The following is an 18515-nucleotide window of genomic DNA, read 5'->3' as shown; positions in this document are numbered from 1 at the left end:
GTTACACCCCATAACTACCATGGCATAAGCATCACACTATTTTCAACAAACATTGAAAAACAGATGTTCCTGTACAATTTCAAAGTCAGGAGTCACATCTGAATTTTCATCAAAGCCCATGCTTGTACTCTGATTTTTTGTGGAAATTTTGCATTTTGAAATGTGGTTATAATGTCTACTTCAGGACGAGTATTGGTAAAGTAACAATGAACTCAGTCTTTAAAGAGATACAAATCTGTGGTCACGTGATGGGGAAAAAAATTAAGCATCCGGAACTGACAGGATACTGATTTTACTCTTGCGATAATAGACATCATGTTGATCATTAGAGAGAGGCTAAAACACAGTTTCTATTTGTCACAATCTCAGGATTTGTGAAGTCTGCATTTTTGGAGTGTGGTAAATTCTTGCAGGTATATTTGTACAGTGCTCTAAACATTATAAAATACGAGTACTTTGCCAAGAATTATACTTCAGATACATACCGAAGCACCATGTTCCAAAAGCTAATACTGTTGAAAGTATTTCAGCATACCAAGAACCACTGTTCCGTACACAATGTAACTTAGCACTTCCCACATGCTCGGAGCAAATGAAAAAGGATTCTGCCTATCTCTCCACTTCTAGCACACCACATGTGAAGTGCCAAGATATACAGCACATATACTAAGGGAAGTTTCATATGAGCATACACTTCGCTGCAGAGTGAAAATTTCATTCTGGAAACATCCCCCAGTCTGTGGCAAAGCCATGTCTTTGCAAATATCCTTTCTTCCAAGAGAGCGAGTTTTGCAAGGTTCGCAGGAAAGCTGTGAAGTTTGGAAGGTAGGAGATGAGGTACTGGCAGAATTAAAGCTGTGAGGACGGGGCGTGAGTCATGCTTGGGTAGCTCAGTTCGTAGAGCACTTGCCCGCAAAAGGCAAAGGTCCCGAGTTCGAGTCTTGGTCCGGCACACAGTTTTAATCTGCCAGGAAGTTTCATATCAGTGCACGCTCCGCAGAAGAGTGAAAATTTCATTCCAGCACATATACTGATGGACAAAAATTGTCGAGTCCAACTGGTGACTGAATGGACTAGTGTACATAAATGGCCATTTGAAAATAAATGATTATCATTTGCTGATGATAAATTGGTAAAAACTATCAGTGAATCCTTATCCCAGATTTTTGATGGTTTTTATATTTCTGGCAGTAATAACAGGATAAACTCGAAGCTTTGCACATAATAACTTACTAATACAAGGTCTCAGAACATAAAATTTCATACATCTACTGCTTTCCAACACTTTACAAATTGAGGCAAAAATGACAATTTTTTTCTTGGCCCTTGTGAGGCCAATTGGGGAACTCCTTGGTTGAGAAATAAAAGCTTTGATCAGGAAAACTGGCAGCAACCAAAAGATTGGTGTGCTCACCACATGTCCTTCCATATCTACATCCAGTTACAGCTGTTGGTTGAAGGTGACACTGTGGTCTGTCAGTAGCATTTCGCCTTCTGAAAACTCTTAAATCATTTTCATTGGAAAGAATATGTCCTAGACCACCCAAAAACTATATTTGGTTTTGCAATCTGAGTATATAAGGCCCTAAAAACGACAAGGTGGAGAGGCATTGAAAAGGGTCTGCCATTTCGTTGGTACTCAGTTAAATCTGACATCTTTTATTATGTTCTACAATTTTTTAGTACTCTGTGGAAGGCAAAATCAAAAGTCTTCATGGCTAGGAAGTGAGAAAGTGCGAATAACTCTAAAAACTTTTTTTAAAAAAGATGTCCTCTGCAATGACTAATGGTAACATATTTCAGTCTGTTTTCCTACTATAACCACAGAATTGAACTGGTTATAAACTTCATAAGTTAACTGTGCATTTCCAATGCAGTGGAGATCACAGTAGTAAAATTGCCGCACAACAGCTGCAGCACACATCATATAAATAGCCTGCATGTTTTACAACATTATCACATAGTGCAAATTTTTGTGAAGTTTACAGCAGTCTTCCTTACATGTTTTGGAGTGGATTCATGTTATGCAGAATGGTTAGTATCTCTTTTTTATAGTGTAATGCCGTTCATGCCATACTTTAATTCTGGTTTAAAGTATAGCATACTGTGTCTTAGCATAGTCTGCAGTTAATGTGGAACATTAGAGTACATATGAAAAGTTGTATACATGTATGTGTGTGTGCGCGAGATCGCGTGCGCCCTGTGGTGGCTTAACCAACGCTGGTTTCTTTTAAAGTGAGAAAGCCAGCATCCCTACCTGTGCAACAGCAGCCATGAGTGAGTTTCTTTACCACAGGTTCCCCAACTTGATAAGGGTTTCTTTACACAGGATCTCAAGCTGATGCTATAATTCTGTAAATGTCACAGGCGAAAGCTAGAAGATGTCACTTTTGGGATCCAAAGCTTATGCTTACTTCAAGCTACTTTAATTTCTTACATGTTTCATTAACTTGCTGTAGGAGGTCCTGAGGAAAACTGTACTGCTCATCAGATGATATCATTAATGTTACTGCTCCGGAAGAAATTTTGATAAGACAGAACCCAAAAAATTATGCTTAACAGATGTGTTTACCTCAGAGTACTAGAACCACAAAAAAGAGGAAACTATCCTTTATATTAGGTTACTTAATCCATACCCCGAAAATACTTCTGGAGGTATAAATAGGTGATTATTTTCAGGTGACTGCTTCAGATTTTTCCATATGTAAATCACTCAAGAATTTATTATTATTATTTCTTTCTTTTCTCAGACGTTATGTCTGGTCAAAAATGGAAAGTGACGCGGACCTTGATCAAGCGTCACTTCCTTTTAACTGAACGGTATATGTTATATTGCATTTAGGAACTTTCGGGTAATTGAACATGTATCAATAATTACGGATTTCTGTAGTTGTATATATAAGTTTGGATGTAGCTGTATTGCATTGATGTACTGGTGGATATTGTGTGGTATGACTCCTGTAGTTGATAGTATAATTGGTATAATGTCAACTTTATCCTGATGCCACATGTCCTTGACTTCCTCAGCCAGTTGGATGTATTTTTCAATTTTTTCTCCTGTTTTCTTTTGTATATTTGTTGTATTGGGTATGGATATTTCGATTAGCTGTGTTAATTTCTTCTTTTTATTGGTGAGTATGGTGTCAGGTTTGTTATGTGGTGGTGCTTTATCTGTTAAAATGGTTCTGTTCCAGTATAATTTGTATTCATCATTCTCCAGTACATTTTGTGGTGCATACTTGTATGTGGGAACATGTTGTTTTATAAGTTTATGTTGTAAGGCAAGCTGTTGATGTATTATTTTTGCTACATTGTCTTGTCTTCTGGGGTATTCTGTATTTGCTAGTATTGTACACCCGCTTGTGATGTGATCTACTGTTTCTATTTGTTGTTTGCAAAGTCTGCATTTATCTGTTGTAGTATTGGGATCTTTAATAATATGCTTGCTGTAATATCTGGTGTTTATTGTTTGATCCTGTATTGCAATCATGAATCGTTCCGTCTCACTGTATATATTGCCTTTTCTTAGCCATGCGTTGGATGCGTCTTGACCGATGTGTGGCTGTGTTAGATGATACGGGTGCTTGCCATGTAGTGTTTTCTTTTTCCAATTTACTTTCTTCGTATCTGTTGATGTTATGTGATCTAAAGGGTTTTAGAAGTGGTTATGAAATTGCAGTGGTGTAGCCGATGTATTTATATGAGTGATTGCTTTATGTATTTTGCTAGTTTCTGCTCGTTCTAGAAAGAATTTTCTTAAATTGTCTACCTGTCCATAATGTAGGTTTTTTATGTCAATAAATCCCCTTCCTCCTTCCTTTCTGCTTAATGTGAATCTTTCTGTTGCTGAATGTATGTGATGTATTCTATATTTGTGGCATTGTGATCGTGTAAGTGTATTGAGTGCTTCTAGGTCTGTGTTACTCCATTTCACTACTCCAAATGAGTAGGTCAATATTGGTATAGCATAAGTATTTATAGCTTTTGTCTTGTTTCTTGCTGTCAATTCTGTTTTCAGTATTTTTGTTAGTGTTTGTCTATATTTTTCTTTTAGTTCTTCTTTAATATTTGTATTATCTATTCCTATTTTTTGTCTGTATCCTAGATATTTATAGGCATCTGTTTTCTCCATCGCTTCTATGCAGTCGCTGTGGTTATCCAATATGTAATCATCTTGTTTAGTGTGTTTTCCCTTGACTATACTATTTTTCTTACATTTGTCTGTTCCAAAAGCCATATTTATATCATTGCTGAATACTTCTGTTATCTTTAGTAATTGGCTGAGTTGTTGGTTTGTTGCTGCCAGTCGTTTTAGATCATCCATGTATAGCAGATGTGTGATTTTGTGTGGGTATGTTCCAGTAATATTGTATCCATAATTTGTATTATTTAGCATGTTGGATAGTGGGTTCAGAGCAAGGCAGAACCAGAAAGGACTTAATGAGTCTCCTTGGTATATTCCACGCTTAATCTGTATTGGCTGTGATGTGATGTTATTTGAATTTGTTTGGATATTAAGTGTGATTTTCCAATTTTTCATTACTATGTTTAGGAACTGTATCAATTTAGGATCTACTTTGTATATTTCCAATATTTGTAGTAACCATGAGTGGGGTACACTATCAAAAGCTTCCTGGTAATCAATGTATGCATAGTGTAGCAACCTTTGTTTAGTTTCAGCTTGATATGTCACCTCTGCATCTATTATCAATTGCTCTTTACATCCTCGTGCTCCTTTGCAACAGCCTTTTTGTTCTTCATTTATAATTTTGTTCTCTGTTGTATGTGTCATTAATTTCTGTGTAATGACTGAAGTTAATACACTCCTGGAAATTGAAATAAGAACACCGTGAATTCATTGTCCCAGGAAGGGGAAACTTTATTGACACATTCCTGGGGTCAGATACATCACATGATCACACTGACCGAACCACAGGCACATAGACACAGGCAACAGAGCATGCACAATGTCGGCACTAGTACAGTGTATATCCACCTTTCGCAGCAATGCAGGCTGCTATTCTCCCATGGAGATGATCGTAGAGATGCTGGATGTAGTCCTGTGGAACGGCTTGCCATGCCATTTCCACCTGGCGCCTCAGTTGGACCAGCGTTCGTGCTGGATGTGCAGACCGCGTGAGGCGACGCTTCATCCAGTCCCAAACATGCTCAATGGGGGACAGATCCGGAGATCTTGCTGGCCAGGGAGTTGACTTACACCTTCTAGAGCTTGTTGGGTGGCACGGGATACATGCGGACGTGCATTGTCCTGTTGGAACAGCAAGTTCCCTTGCCGGTCTAGGAATGGTAGAACGATGGGTTCGATGACGGTTTGGATGTACCGTGCACTATTCAGTGTCCCCTCGACGATCACCAGTGGTGTACGGCCAGTGTAGGAGATCGCTCCCCACACCATGATGCCGGGTGTTGGCCCTGTGTGCCTTGGTCATATGCAGTCCTGATTGTGGCGCTCACCTGCACGTCGCCAAACACGCATACGACCATCATTGGCACCAAGGCAGAAGCGACTCTCATCGCTGAAGACGACACGTCTCCATTCGTCCCTCCATTCACGCCTGTCGCGACACCACTGGAGGCGGGCTGCACGATGTTGGGGCATGAGCGGAAGACGGCCTAACGGTGTGCGGGACCGTAGCCCAGCTTCATGGAGACGGTTGCGAATGGTCCTCGCCGATACCCCAGGAGCAACAGTGTCCCTAATTTGCTGGGAAGTGGCGGTGCGGACCCCTATGGCACTGCGTAGGATCCTACGGTCTTGGCATGCATCCGTGCGTCGCTGCGGTCCGGTCCCCGGTCGACGGGCACGTGCACCTTCCGCCGACCACTGGCGACAACATCGATGTACTGTGGAGACCTCACGCCCCACGTGTTGAGCAATTCGGTGGTACGTCCACCCGGCCTCCCGCATGCCCACTATACGCCCTCGCTCAAAGTCCGTCAACTGCACATACGGTTCACGTCCACGCTGTCGCGGCATGCTACCAGTGTTAAAGACTGCGATGGAGCTCCGTATGCCACGGCAAACTGGCTGACACTGACGGCGGCGGTGCACAAATGCTGCGCAGCTAGCACCATTCGACGGCCAACACCGCGGTTCCTGGTGTGTCCGCTGTGCCGTGCGTGTGATCATTGCTTGTACAGCCCTCTCGCAGTGCCCGGAGCAAGTATGGTGGGTCTGAGACACCGGTGTCAATGTGTTCTTTTTTCCATTTCCAGGAGTGTATTTTGTATATCGTTGGTAGGCATGTTATGGGGCAATATTTTGCTGGGTTTGCTGTGTCTGCTTGGTCTTTAGGTTTCAGATAAGTTATTCCATGTGTAAGTGTATCAGGGAATGTGTATGGGTCTGCAATGTAACTGTTAAATAATTAGTTAGATGTGAATGTGTTTAGGTGAATTTCTTTAGCCAGAAATTTGCTATTTTATCTTTTCCAGGGGCTTTCCAATTGTGAGTAGAATTAATTGCTTGGGTGACTTCATGTTGCAAAATTATCACTTCAGGCATTTGTGGTATCATCTTGTATGTATCTGTTTCTGCTTGTATCCACCGTGCATGCCTGTTATGTTGTACCTGGTTTGACCATATGTTGCTCCAGAAGTGTTCCATGTCTGTTATGTTTGGTGGATTGTCTATTTTAATGTGTGTGTTATCTATTGTCTGGTAAAATTTCTTTTGGTTTGTGTTGAATGTTTGGTTTTGTTTCCTTCTATTTTCACTTTTTTTGTATCTTCTAAGTCATTTGGCCAATGCTTGTAATTTCTGCTTCTTTTGATTTAGTGTAGTGAGTGCTCCTATATAAACCAGTAGTTGTAACTCTTCCATAGTTGTGTTTTCATTTATTTTGTTGTGTATGATTGTGTTTATAGTTTTTATTGTTGTTTCGACTTGTGGGTTATTTGGCGGTCTATGCAAGAATGGTCTAATGTCTGTATTTGTGTCTTTGTATTCTATATATGTCAGCTGAAATTTTTCTTCTATATCTAACATGTGTGTCACTTCGTATTCTATTTGTGCTTGTTCTGGTGGCTGTCTTAAGATTTCGTTTTCCTCTGACTGTTGAATTGATGCGTGTTGTTCTTTGTTTGTTTGCTCTGGGATGTTTGAGTCCATTACTGTATTGTCTTCTTCTTCTGATTGCACATTATTTTGTTCCAGTATTTGTTGTACTTGTTGTTTAATGTTTTCTAATTCTGACTGGGGTATCCTGTTATTTTTGATTATTACACGGATCTGATCAGCTAGTCGTTGTTCTGCTAAAAATTTTAATTCTGGGTATCTGGTAATAAATGTTGTGTATACTTGTGATCTGTATCCAGTTGTGTTGGTTCCTACGTTTGTTGCTTGGTAATAACAGAACATAAGGTGTCGATTAACTTCATCTGACCATCTCATCCTCTTGTCTTTGTTTTCCTTCTAGGGTGGTTGCAGGAAGCATATCCTGCAAAACACCTCTATTTGGATTTAAATCATTTTCCAGTTGGCTAGCAGTGTTGTTACCATTGTGGGCGTGCATAGGGTTCAAGCGTCGTCCCCGACCATGACGGCGCTTGTCCGAGGCTTCTTTAGTTCTGTCCTGAACCAACTAATCACACTAAAAGGGGGGTTAGCCCTATTAGTGGTTTGTTCTTTTTATCGCCTTTTACGACTGGCAGAACATACCGGAGGCCTATTCTTTTCCCGGGCCTCCACGGGTTTTATTATTATTATTATTATTATTATTTCACTGAAGACTGCAAAAACCTTTATACAATGATCACATTTTATTTTTTTCAAGAAAATATTGGCCAACATATTATGTCTCAAAGTTTCTGTAAACTCCAGAGTGCACTGTTGATACATTATGTGATCAAAAGGATCCATACACCCCCCCAAAACATATGTTTTTCATATTAGGTGTATTGTGCTGCCACCTATTGCCATGTACCCCATATCAGCGACCCCAGTAGTCATTAGATAATGTGACAGCAGAAAGGGGCACTCCGCGGAACTCACAGACTTCGAACATAGTCAGGTGGTTGGGTGTCACTTGCGTCATATGTCTGTAGACGAGATTTCCACGTCCCTGTTTCTGATGTGATAGTGAAATGAAAACATGAACCGACACATACAGCACAAAAGCGTACAGGCCGACCTTGTCTGTTGACTAACGGAGACCGCTGACAGTTGAAGAGGGTCGTAATACGTAATAGGCAGACATCTATCCAGACCGTCACACAGGAATTCCTAACTGTGTCAGGATCCACTGCAAGTACTATGACAGTCAGGTGGGAGGTGAGAAAACTTTTATTTCATGGCCTAGCACCTGCTCATTAGCCACACACCATGCTGGTAAATGCCAAAATATGCCTCGCTTGGTGTAAGGAGTATAAACATTGGACGATTGAACAATGGAAAACCATTGTGGAGTGATGAATCACGGTACACAATGTGGCGATCCGATGGCAGGGTGTGGGTATGCGAATGCCCAGTAAATGTCACCTGCCAGCGTGTGTAGTGCCAACAGTAAAATTTGGAGACAGTGGTGTTATGGCGTTTCATGGAGGGGGTTTGCACCCCTTGTTTTGCGTGGCACTATCACAGCACAGGCTACATTGATGTTTTAAGCACCTTCTTGCTTTCCACTGTTGAAGAGTAATTCAGGGATGGCGATTGCATCTTTCAACACGATCGAGCACCTATTCATAATGCATGGCCTGTGGCGGAGTAGTTACATGACAAAAACATCCCTGTAATAGACTGGCCTGCACGGAGTCCCGACCTGAATCCTATTGAACACCTTTGGGATGTTTTGGAATGCCAACTTCGTGCCTGGCCTCACTGATCAACATCAATACCTCTCCTCAATGCAGCACTCCTTGAATGGGCTGCCATTCCCAAGAAACCTTCCATCACCTGATTGAATATATGCTTGCGAGAGTGGAAGTTGCCATGAAGGCTAATGGGGGCCAACACCACATTGAATTCCAGCATTACAGATGGAGGGCGCCATGAACTTTTAAGTCATTTTAAGCCAGGCATCTGGACACTTTTGATCACATAGTGTAGCTACGCTATTGGGTCAAACAAATGACTATATCTCCGAAGTATTGAATTAATGATCATGAAACTATACCAATGTTCATTCGGAACATATGCAAATGTTCACACAAAATTTCAGTTAACTCCTTGATGATCACATTGGAACTTTTTCTGAAATTACAGCACTTGGCATTGGAACGGTAATGCTGTCATCTTAAAAATATGACAGGCTTTTGTATTGTATACCTTAACATGTACATCCATATTTCAAGCTATATACTTTCCTGCTCATGTCAAAAATCACTGAATAATTTACACCAGTACCAAAGAAACAAAAATTACTCAAGTATTATATCACCTGATTATGTATTCGTTTTCTGCAACAAAAAACCTATCCCAGAATGTCACTTTCACATTTTCATTATTTTTACAGTCTGGAAGTGAGATTTATTCTGTGGTCTTGTTATAGCAACTATCCCAGTATTCACATTGACTGATATTGGTAAACCACAGAAAACTTAAATCTAGATGATCAGACCATGATTCCCCTTGTCTTTTCACACTACTACTTGCTCAATGTTCTAATTATAGTAACACTATTTTCTAGATCTATTCATTCTGACCACAATCTATTCGTTATGAACTATAGATTAAAACTGAAGAAACTGCAAAAAGGTGGGAATTTCAGGAGATGGGACCTGGCTAAACTAAAAGAACCAGAGGTTGTACAGAGTTTCAAAGAGAGCATTAGAGAACGACTGACAAGAACGAGGGAAAGAAATACAATAGAAGAAGAATGGGTAGCTTTGAGAGATGAAATAGTGAAGGCATCAGAGAATCAAGTGAGTAAAAAGACCAGGGCTAGTAGAAATCCTTGGGTAACAGAAGAAATATCGAAATCAATTGATGAAAGGAGAAAATATAAAAATGCAGTAAATGAAGCAGGCAAAAAGGAATACAAATGTCTTGAAAACGATATTGACAGGAAGTGCAAAATGGCTAAGCAGGGATGGCTAGAGGTCAAATGTAAGGATGTAAAGGCTTATCTCACAAGGGTAAGATAGATATTGCCTACAGGAAAATTAAAGAGACATATGGAGAAAAGAGAGCCACTTGTATGAATATCAAGAGCTCAGATGGAAATCCAGTTCTAAGCAAAGAAGGGTAAGCAGAAAGGTGGAAGGAGTATATAGAGGGTCTATACAAGGGTGATGCACTTGAGGGCAATATTATGGAAATGAAAGAGGATGTAGATGAAGATGAAATAGGAGATATGATACTGCAAGAAGAGTTTGACAGAGCACTGAAAGACCTAAGCCGAAACAAGGTCCTGGGAGTAGACAACATTCCATTAGAGCTACTGATAGCCTTGGGACACCCAGCCCTGACAAAACTCTACCATCTGGTGAACAAGATGATTGAGACGAGCTAAATACCATCAGACTTCAAGAAGAATATAATAATTCCAATCCCAAAGAAAGCTGGTGTTGACAGGTGTGAAAATTACCGAACTATACGTTTAATAAGTCACAGATGTTATTCAATCTGTACATTCAGCAAGCAGTAAAGGAAACAAGAGAAAATTTTGCAGTAGGAATCAAAATCCATGGAGAAGAAATAAAAACTCTGAGGTTTGCCAACGATACTGTAAGTCTGCCAGACCAGCAAAGGACCTGGAAGAACAGCTGAACAAAATTGACAGTGTCTGGAAAGGATGATGTAAGATGAACAACAACAAAAGCAAAATAATGATAATGGAATGTAGTTGAATTAAATCAGGTGTTACTGAGGATATTAGGTTTGCTATTTGGGGAGCAAAATAACTAGTCATGGTCAAAGTAGAGAGGATATAAAATGTAGACTGGCTATGGCAAGAGAAATTTGTTAACATTCAGTATAGGTTTAAGTGTCAGAAGAGTGCTGAATATTAGATGGGTAGATCACATAACTAATGAGGAGGTACTGAATAGAATTGGGGAGAAGAGAAATATGTGGCACAATTTGACTAGAAGAAGGGATCGGTTGGTAGGACATGTTCTGGGGCATCAAGGTATCACCAATTTAGTATTCGAGGGCATCGTGGAAGATAAAAATCGTAGAGGGAGACCTAGAGATGAATACACTAAGCAGATTCAGAAAGATGTAGGTTGCAGTAGATACTGGGAGATGATGAAGTTCGCACAGGGCAGAGTAGCATGGAGAGCTGCATCAAACCAGTCTGTGGACTGACCACCACCACCACCACCACCACCACCACCACCACCACCATTCACTTTTCATAAATAGCTACCTATATCTGCAATGTTATCCAGCTACTGAAATGTACATGCACTTATGTTCTATGGATAAACAAAAATAGCTTTGCTTTTGTATTCTTTGAGGACAAAAAAAGACAAAACGAGAAATTTATCATGGGTAAAAATATCAACTTCCACACTATGGACACTATTCAGTCACACACAGTCTGTGGCATTCTGACATATGGTCCAGCTAAGTATGATGGAAGCTGAAATTTCATATCTAATCAACTGCCTAGCAAAGATTAATCAAGCACTCGGAGATGTCACCAAGAGGGGACCCTATGAAGTGGTGGTGGTGGTGGTGGTGGTGGTGGTGGTGGTGATGTTCGGTTTGTGGGGCATTCAACTGCACAGTCGTCAGTGCCCGTACACAGTCCAATTGTTTTTCACACAGTCCAATCTAGCCACTGTCACGAATGATGATGAAATGATGAGGACAACACAAACACCAAGTCTCTGGGCAGAGAAAATCCCCAACCCAGCCGGGAATCAAACTTGGAAACCCGTGATCCGGAGCGAGCAACGCTAGCCACTAGAGGTTAATGGAAATGTCCGATTCCACCCGTATGCTTTGACCAATAGTGTCACCAATATGACGGAAACAGCCATTCACAACAACTCCCATATCGCGACTATGATGTTATTACATAATCATGACAACAAACACAAAAATAGATCCAGTAAAACACATATTCCTTCAAAAATATAATAAAACTAATGGGACAAGTGGGGGAAATTGGGGGGTTTCTGGGTGGGGACAAACTAAAAATAAACACACACCACTAAACCAAACGACAAAATAAAACGACCACAACCTTCCCAAAATCAACTAAACACTATATCCACTGGAATCTAACACTTCCCTTGACCTATATAGGTCATCAGCAACTACCAATACCACACTTTCACCACCACCACCACACTTAATCCTACCACAAAAGAAAACATCTACTAAATCAAAATTTGAATATAACATCTCCCTTGACCTGTTATCCAAGCTGCCGGAACTTTAGTAAGCCTCATTTCTTCACGAGACACTGAACACATCATGACTTCAGCCAACAGGCCAAATAGCTTAAGAAATTTTATTAGAGACAACACACTGTCCTCCATCATCACCAACAACCAAAAAACTGTTGACCTTGTCAGTCATATCCATACCTACCAAAGACATAAACAAAGTGATTTACCAAAATTCACACACAACGAACAGGAAAAAAAACTACAATAATGCTGACATAACGAAACCAAAATTGTTAACTCATTGAAAAATATCCCACTGAAAGCACGGTCAACACCAATACCACACACGCGCAATGCTACCGCACAAATGAACCCCCTACACCACGTAACAAGCTAACCAGGATCCCAAATGAAATTTTCTAAGCTGCCACATCAGTCTGCAATGATTATTCGAAGTTCAGGTAGAATTTGCAGTTTCATCAACGATTTTGTAAGTTGTGAGATCCCCTCTCATGTGGAAATTTCTTTGTTACTGTCATCCATCACTGTGAGCTATGCCATACAGTAATCTCCAGCATATGAGAAACACTCACAAAAACACCATTTGACTTCTTTTTCAGGGGAATGTAAAATCAATAGACTGATAGCAAAGCTGCATTATGTTTCAAACTGGATACTGATTATGCACGACAAGTCAGTCAAGTACTTACTTCCATTGGAATTAGGGGGAAAAAAAATTACCCAAATATTCAACGCTGAGGGACCGGAATTCATATTTTTAAAAACTTCAACTGGTTGTGTGTGAAAGACGAATTGACAGCTGCCTGAAAAATTTCACAAACACGTTACACTCTGTCGCACTTACTATCGTGCAGTCGGAAATGCATCTGGAGCCAAAGAAACCTACATACAATAAATATTTCCTAGGTCGGCAAGTGTCTGATCAAGCAACAAACATTACACAATTTATTTAGAGGATGTTATTCTCTGTTTATGACAGTAGAAGCTGCAGCACAAGCTGAAATGTAGGTTTGGTTTGACGAAGACTGACTGGTTCAGAGTTGGCCAAGCCAATGAATGTGAAAGCAGGAAGTCTGGTTGTGACAAACTGACCAGTAGCGGAGGCTAACGTTTACACCTGCACCATACAGAAATATGAAAGGGGAACCCCAATGGACTTTGCTACAGATCTTTTACTGTAATCATTTCACACTCACACATGTTGGCTTCATTACCTCTCAACCAAAATGTCAACTTCCAACCTAACACAAACCTCATGCTGTGGTGCAGATCGGTGTGGCACCACAACCAAGATGCCAAGGCAATGGAGACTGGGCTGGTGGGGCCATTATGCATTACCACACTAATGAACGTATTACTCCCCAAAATTTATATAACATACAAAAACTACAGCGTAACACATTAATCATAGTATGTACATAAGCAGGTAACCTTTTTCCACATGCAACATATCCATTTTAGAGAATGGGAGACCAAACGATACTTTACTATACACTTTCCACAGTAAAAAAAAATTATATGTATAGTTATAGTTGGGAACAGCTCTCTAGAAGAAAGGTGAGGACACTATCAGCATTTTCATTAAAGTCTAAACTGAGGTTAATTATATACAAAATTATAATTACTCATCTGCAAATAAAGGGCATAATTCTAGTGTTACTATATCTATTAATGTAAAAACTTATTAACTGCACACAAATCAGAATGTCTAAAATACTGTAAGAGTAAAATGATGAAACAAAATTAAAAGCACAACTTCATAATTCACAAGATTCTTTTAACTTTGCAGAATGTGTGTGAACTGTCTTACCTTCCTGACGGATCTGTTGTACGACGTCCTATACACATAAATTACTTTTTTTTTAATTTCTTGCTCCTGTGACAATGGCCTGATAACGGGCAACAACTCAGATTCTTTGATCTGGTGAGTCGAATAGTACTGCACACTCCTGGTAACTGAGAAACCAATGTTCTCACATACTGAGCAACAAAAATCAGTTTGACTTATGACTTATAACAATCAAACTAAAAACAATTCTGAGACACGATTATCTGAGTGAAATCATCATTACTTCCAGCAATACTGGTGATGGAACTTAGGTTGATAATTAGATGACTGGTTGGGCCTACATTCTTTCACAAAAGTCTTCATAAATAAAGAAAGTGCTCATACCTAATAATTTAACAGAGTCAACTTCAAGAAATTCACTGTAGAGTGCCTTAACAGAATTCAGCTGATACCTCTAAAATAGTGATTGCGATTAAAATCTGACAAAAATAGACAGCTTATACTTCTGAAACCAGAATCAATTATTGCACACTGTATTACGGTAAATTTTAGACGCTCCTATATAGTTGACAATAGCGTCGGAAACTAATCCTATACAGAAACTATTTAAATTCTGTTAGCCTATAAACTAGTAGCAATACAATATTAGATTACAATTTATTGACAACCACGCCGCAGGACTTAGTACATACTACCTATTTTTACCACATACAGCGCTGCTAATGATTTTAAAAATTTATTTAACCACAAAACGATAATTCTTATTCTGCACCTGTTAATACCATTACCAAACCATTTATCAAACCAAGACATAAGGCGCTTTACTAAGTTCAACGGCTGCGAGTTGGATTGACAAATTGGTGTTCCAACGAATGACTGATTCGTTTTAGTATTGGGAATGAGTCCAAAAAACGTAAATATATTTATCTTACTGAATACGATCACAAAATATAACTATAATTCCGATGTGTATCTTTTTCATAACACCGGCGTCTGCAAAGCCTCAATACACCCAATTCTTTGGCATGTTACTATATTTCAATTGCGAATAACTCACTATAACCGCCGTCCTAACAATAACAACTCCAAAGCACATTAACTGACTGCTATACGCAGCACTGGTGTCATCCACACAACTGAAACTTTACACAAACACCGTAAGGTCCAAACATAAAATGGTTCTGGCTACAAATTACTGGAATTCAACATAGCAATCAATTTTCCAGTATTATTTACACACAGATATTGAGTTTACCACATTTATTTTACACCATACCTAATTCGCGTACGTGTACTGCATTTTCTAACTTAACCAGCTTCACTACAAACTTGAAACTCCCAGTTCGTCCGTACGTCACGCAGACGCCAATACAGCTCGAACTTCTTCCCTCTCTGTCGATCTCTTAGCAGTTAGCACGTTTTCCGCACAGGCGTCTGGATAGTGAAATGAGGGATGTGGACCTACCGATAGATGGCTCTACCAGCTGATTACTGTCGTCTGTATTGTGCGCCATATTCGAATTTGACAAGAAGTTTCTCTCGGTCTGTACGGTGTATAAAGAATTAAGGATTATCGAAATGGTGATTTCTTGTTCCGCTTTCAATTGTACGAAGTGATGTAGTAAGGAAAGTGACTTACCATTTCACAGGTAATAGGGCTACCGATACAATACGATAAAAATACAGACTTAGTGCGTTTGATAATTCGATGTTTTTGAACAGGTTTCCTCTAAAGCACCCAGAGCTGCTAAAGAAGTGGATTACTTCCGTGAAGCGGAAAGGTGTTAATCCAATGTCTTGCAGTTTGCTTTGCGAAAACCATTTCCGACAAGATTATTACGTAGTGAGCCCTAGAACGTGGAAGAAACGTCTCAAACCCGAAGCAGTGCCATCATGTTTTGACTTTCCGACACATTTGATGCCACCAAATAAACAGCCACGATAACATGTTGTTAGGATTTTGAGTGACAACGATGCTTCTCCATTTGAAGTAGCTAATTAATTTCCTTGCTGTGTGTGTGCTTTTTTTACTTTTGTGAATTTATTTCGTACGGACACAAATAGGCAACGTAGGTCTAAGCAATGTTGTAATACAGGTCCATATTTGTGTTTTTAGCGTTCTGTCATGGAATCTGTGCTCGATTTGCCCACAGCAGAAGCTACTGATTGCGTGGAGAATGTTGTCAATGAGAATTCTTCCGTGAAAAGCATGTCCCATTTATCCAATGCAGAAGCTGCGAATTGTGTCGTAAACTTTAGATAAGGATGTTTTCACACCCCCCAAAGTTTTCTTATAATATTTTTTCATCAAGCCTTGAGTTCTTTCAGTCATATATAACGAAATTATTTCTTTATTTCAGAGTGCAGTTGGTTCTTCAGTAATTAATTGTGGTATACAGTCGAAAGTAGAAATGGAAAACAGGGCGCCCGAAACTTGCAACTTTTTCTCAGACATTGTGCACGAATTAAAACGTAAACGGAAGTGCGTCCGTGAAAAACTTCGAAGAAGAGAGAAGAAAGTGTTTTCCATGGGTGACATCATAAGTTCATTGAAGGAGAAGTTACATAACTTCCTCAATCATCAGAAAGGAACACAAGTGGAATAAGTGTGCAATTTAGTGAACTCTCTCTCGTCAAATGGGTGGCAAGTGTAGACTGTGAACCTGGATTCTTAAAAGGTGTTTTTAAGTACATTGATTTGAACCCAATTCTAAGGGATCAGTTCAGTGATTCATGTCTAATTGTAGACAGTATGGAAATTAGGAAGCAAGTAGTTTGGGACCAAGGAACTAAGCAATACACAGGTTTTTTAAACTTTGGTGGGGAAGTGCATCAGTCAAAAGAAGTAATAGAGGCATCTGAGGCTCTGGTTTTCATGCTTGTCTCTATTAAAGGCGGATTTAAGTGTCCAATTGCATATTTCTTTATCAACAGTTTACAGGCAAATAATCAGGCCACACTGATAAAATCTGCTTTAGAGAGGCCGCATAGTTCTGGCATTAGGGTTTGGTGTGTTACATGTGATAGCTCCAAGGTAAATATAAACACTTTAGGTCCACTTGGCTGTACTTTAAATTTTTCCAAGGGTGGTTTTAAAAGCCACTTTCCTCACCCTGTGGAAAAATGCAATGTTTATTGTATCTTGGACATGTGTCACATGATTAAGTTAGCCAGAAATGCTCTAGCATAAGTATCTGCTATTGAGTCTCCAACTGGGATTATTAAATGGCATTTCATTGAGCAATTGAACAAGGTACAACAAGAAGAAGGTATGACATTTGCCAACAAACTATCAGGACAACATATAAGTTATGTAAATAGAAAAATGAATGTTTCATTAGCTGCACAGACTTTGAGTTCTAGTGTGGCAGATAGTATCGAGTTTTTGAGGAGGGTTGGTGATCCAAATTTTAAAGGAAGTGAAGAAACAGTAGAATTTTTGTATTATATTGATAGGATTTTTCATATTCTGAACTCCAGAAATCCATTAGGTAAAGGGTATAAGAGCCCCCTGAGACTTGACAACCGATCTTATTGTCTTAGTATTTTCAGAGATACTGAAAATTATATCAAAAGCTTAAAAATGAATGGTGTTCCGTTGCTGCTCCATGCAAGAAATACTTCTGCTTTTGCGATAATTTTCAATACGCAATCTGTCAGGCACATAGCTCTGGCAAGTTTGCTTCGTGTTGAATCTCCTCTGAAGTATTTGCTAACACATAAACACAAGACCACACAGAGGTTTTTTTCCTGCATTTGGTCCAGAGGTGGTTGGAACAACAATCCAAATGCATACCAGTTCAAATGTGCCATGAGAAAGTTGCTCTTGGGTAGCAGTGTCACTGCAATGAATGGGAATTGTTCAAATTTTAATGTGTGTTGTTTGCCACCTGTTTATGATTTTCATGCAAGAAAGCATGTAGTAGAAAGTGATGAAAGTGCTGCAGAAAATGAAGTAGAGAAGTGGTGTGCACTTCTTGATGATAAGATTAAGTTCTCATTTTACAAGCAAAACATACTCTATTATATTGCAGGGTATGTGTCATTGCGCCTTTCAAGGCAGATCACATGCGAAGACTGTCTTCGCATACTGAAGCCACCAGTAGTTAAATCTGCATTAGAATGTGATGCTCTCTGTGCTTTTCCCAATATGACCAACAAAAATGCATTTGTGAATTTTGTTAACTTTGGGAAGTTCGTTAAAACAAGTGACTGTATGTACTCTGTTGTAGAATACTCAGAGAAACTGTTTCAGATGTTTGTGATTGCTGGGGATATGCGATAGAAGTATATACAGGCCAAGATTTTGCATTGTGTTAAAAATAAATTTGTAGATTACCCATTTCCTGCTCTTGGTCATGATTACCATAATGAAATTGGGATTGAGGACTTACATCAGACT

At 39.5% G+C, this 18515-nt stretch overlaps 1 protein-coding gene across 4 annotated transcripts in view; it reads right to left on the bottom strand.

Moving 5' to 3' along the window:
• The window catches only part of LOC126470277 (casein kinase II subunit beta-like), a 92381-nt gene extending 76835 nt beyond the window's left edge, over window positions 1–15546 (bottom strand). For 2 of the 4 annotated variants that reach the window (XM_050098026.1, XM_050098023.1), the window contains exons 1-2: window positions 15390–15546; window positions 14135–14280 (exon numbers count right to left, since the gene is read on the bottom strand). In XM_050098026.1, coding sequence (XP_049953983.1) covers window positions 14135–14172 — 38 coding nt within the window. In that variant the 5' untranslated portion in view covers window positions 14173–14280; window positions 15390–15546. Of the gene's footprint in view, window positions 1–14134; window positions 14281–15170; window positions 15222–15389 lie in introns of those variants that run through there. The other 2 variants (XM_050098024.1, XM_050098025.1) reach the window with 2 other exon arrangements.
• Between the last annotated feature and the right edge of the window lie 2969 nt (window positions 15547–18515).

The sequence above is a fragment of the Schistocerca serialis genome, chromosome 3 (genome assembly GCF_023864345.2).
Source record: "Schistocerca serialis cubense isolate TAMUIC-IGC-003099 chromosome 3, iqSchSeri2.2, whole genome shotgun sequence".
NCBI lineage: Eukaryota > Metazoa > Arthropoda > Insecta > Orthoptera > Acrididae > Schistocerca > Schistocerca serialis.
The sequence above is the reverse complement of the archived record's forward strand: the minus strand, read 5'-3'. Positions and strand labels throughout refer to the sequence as shown.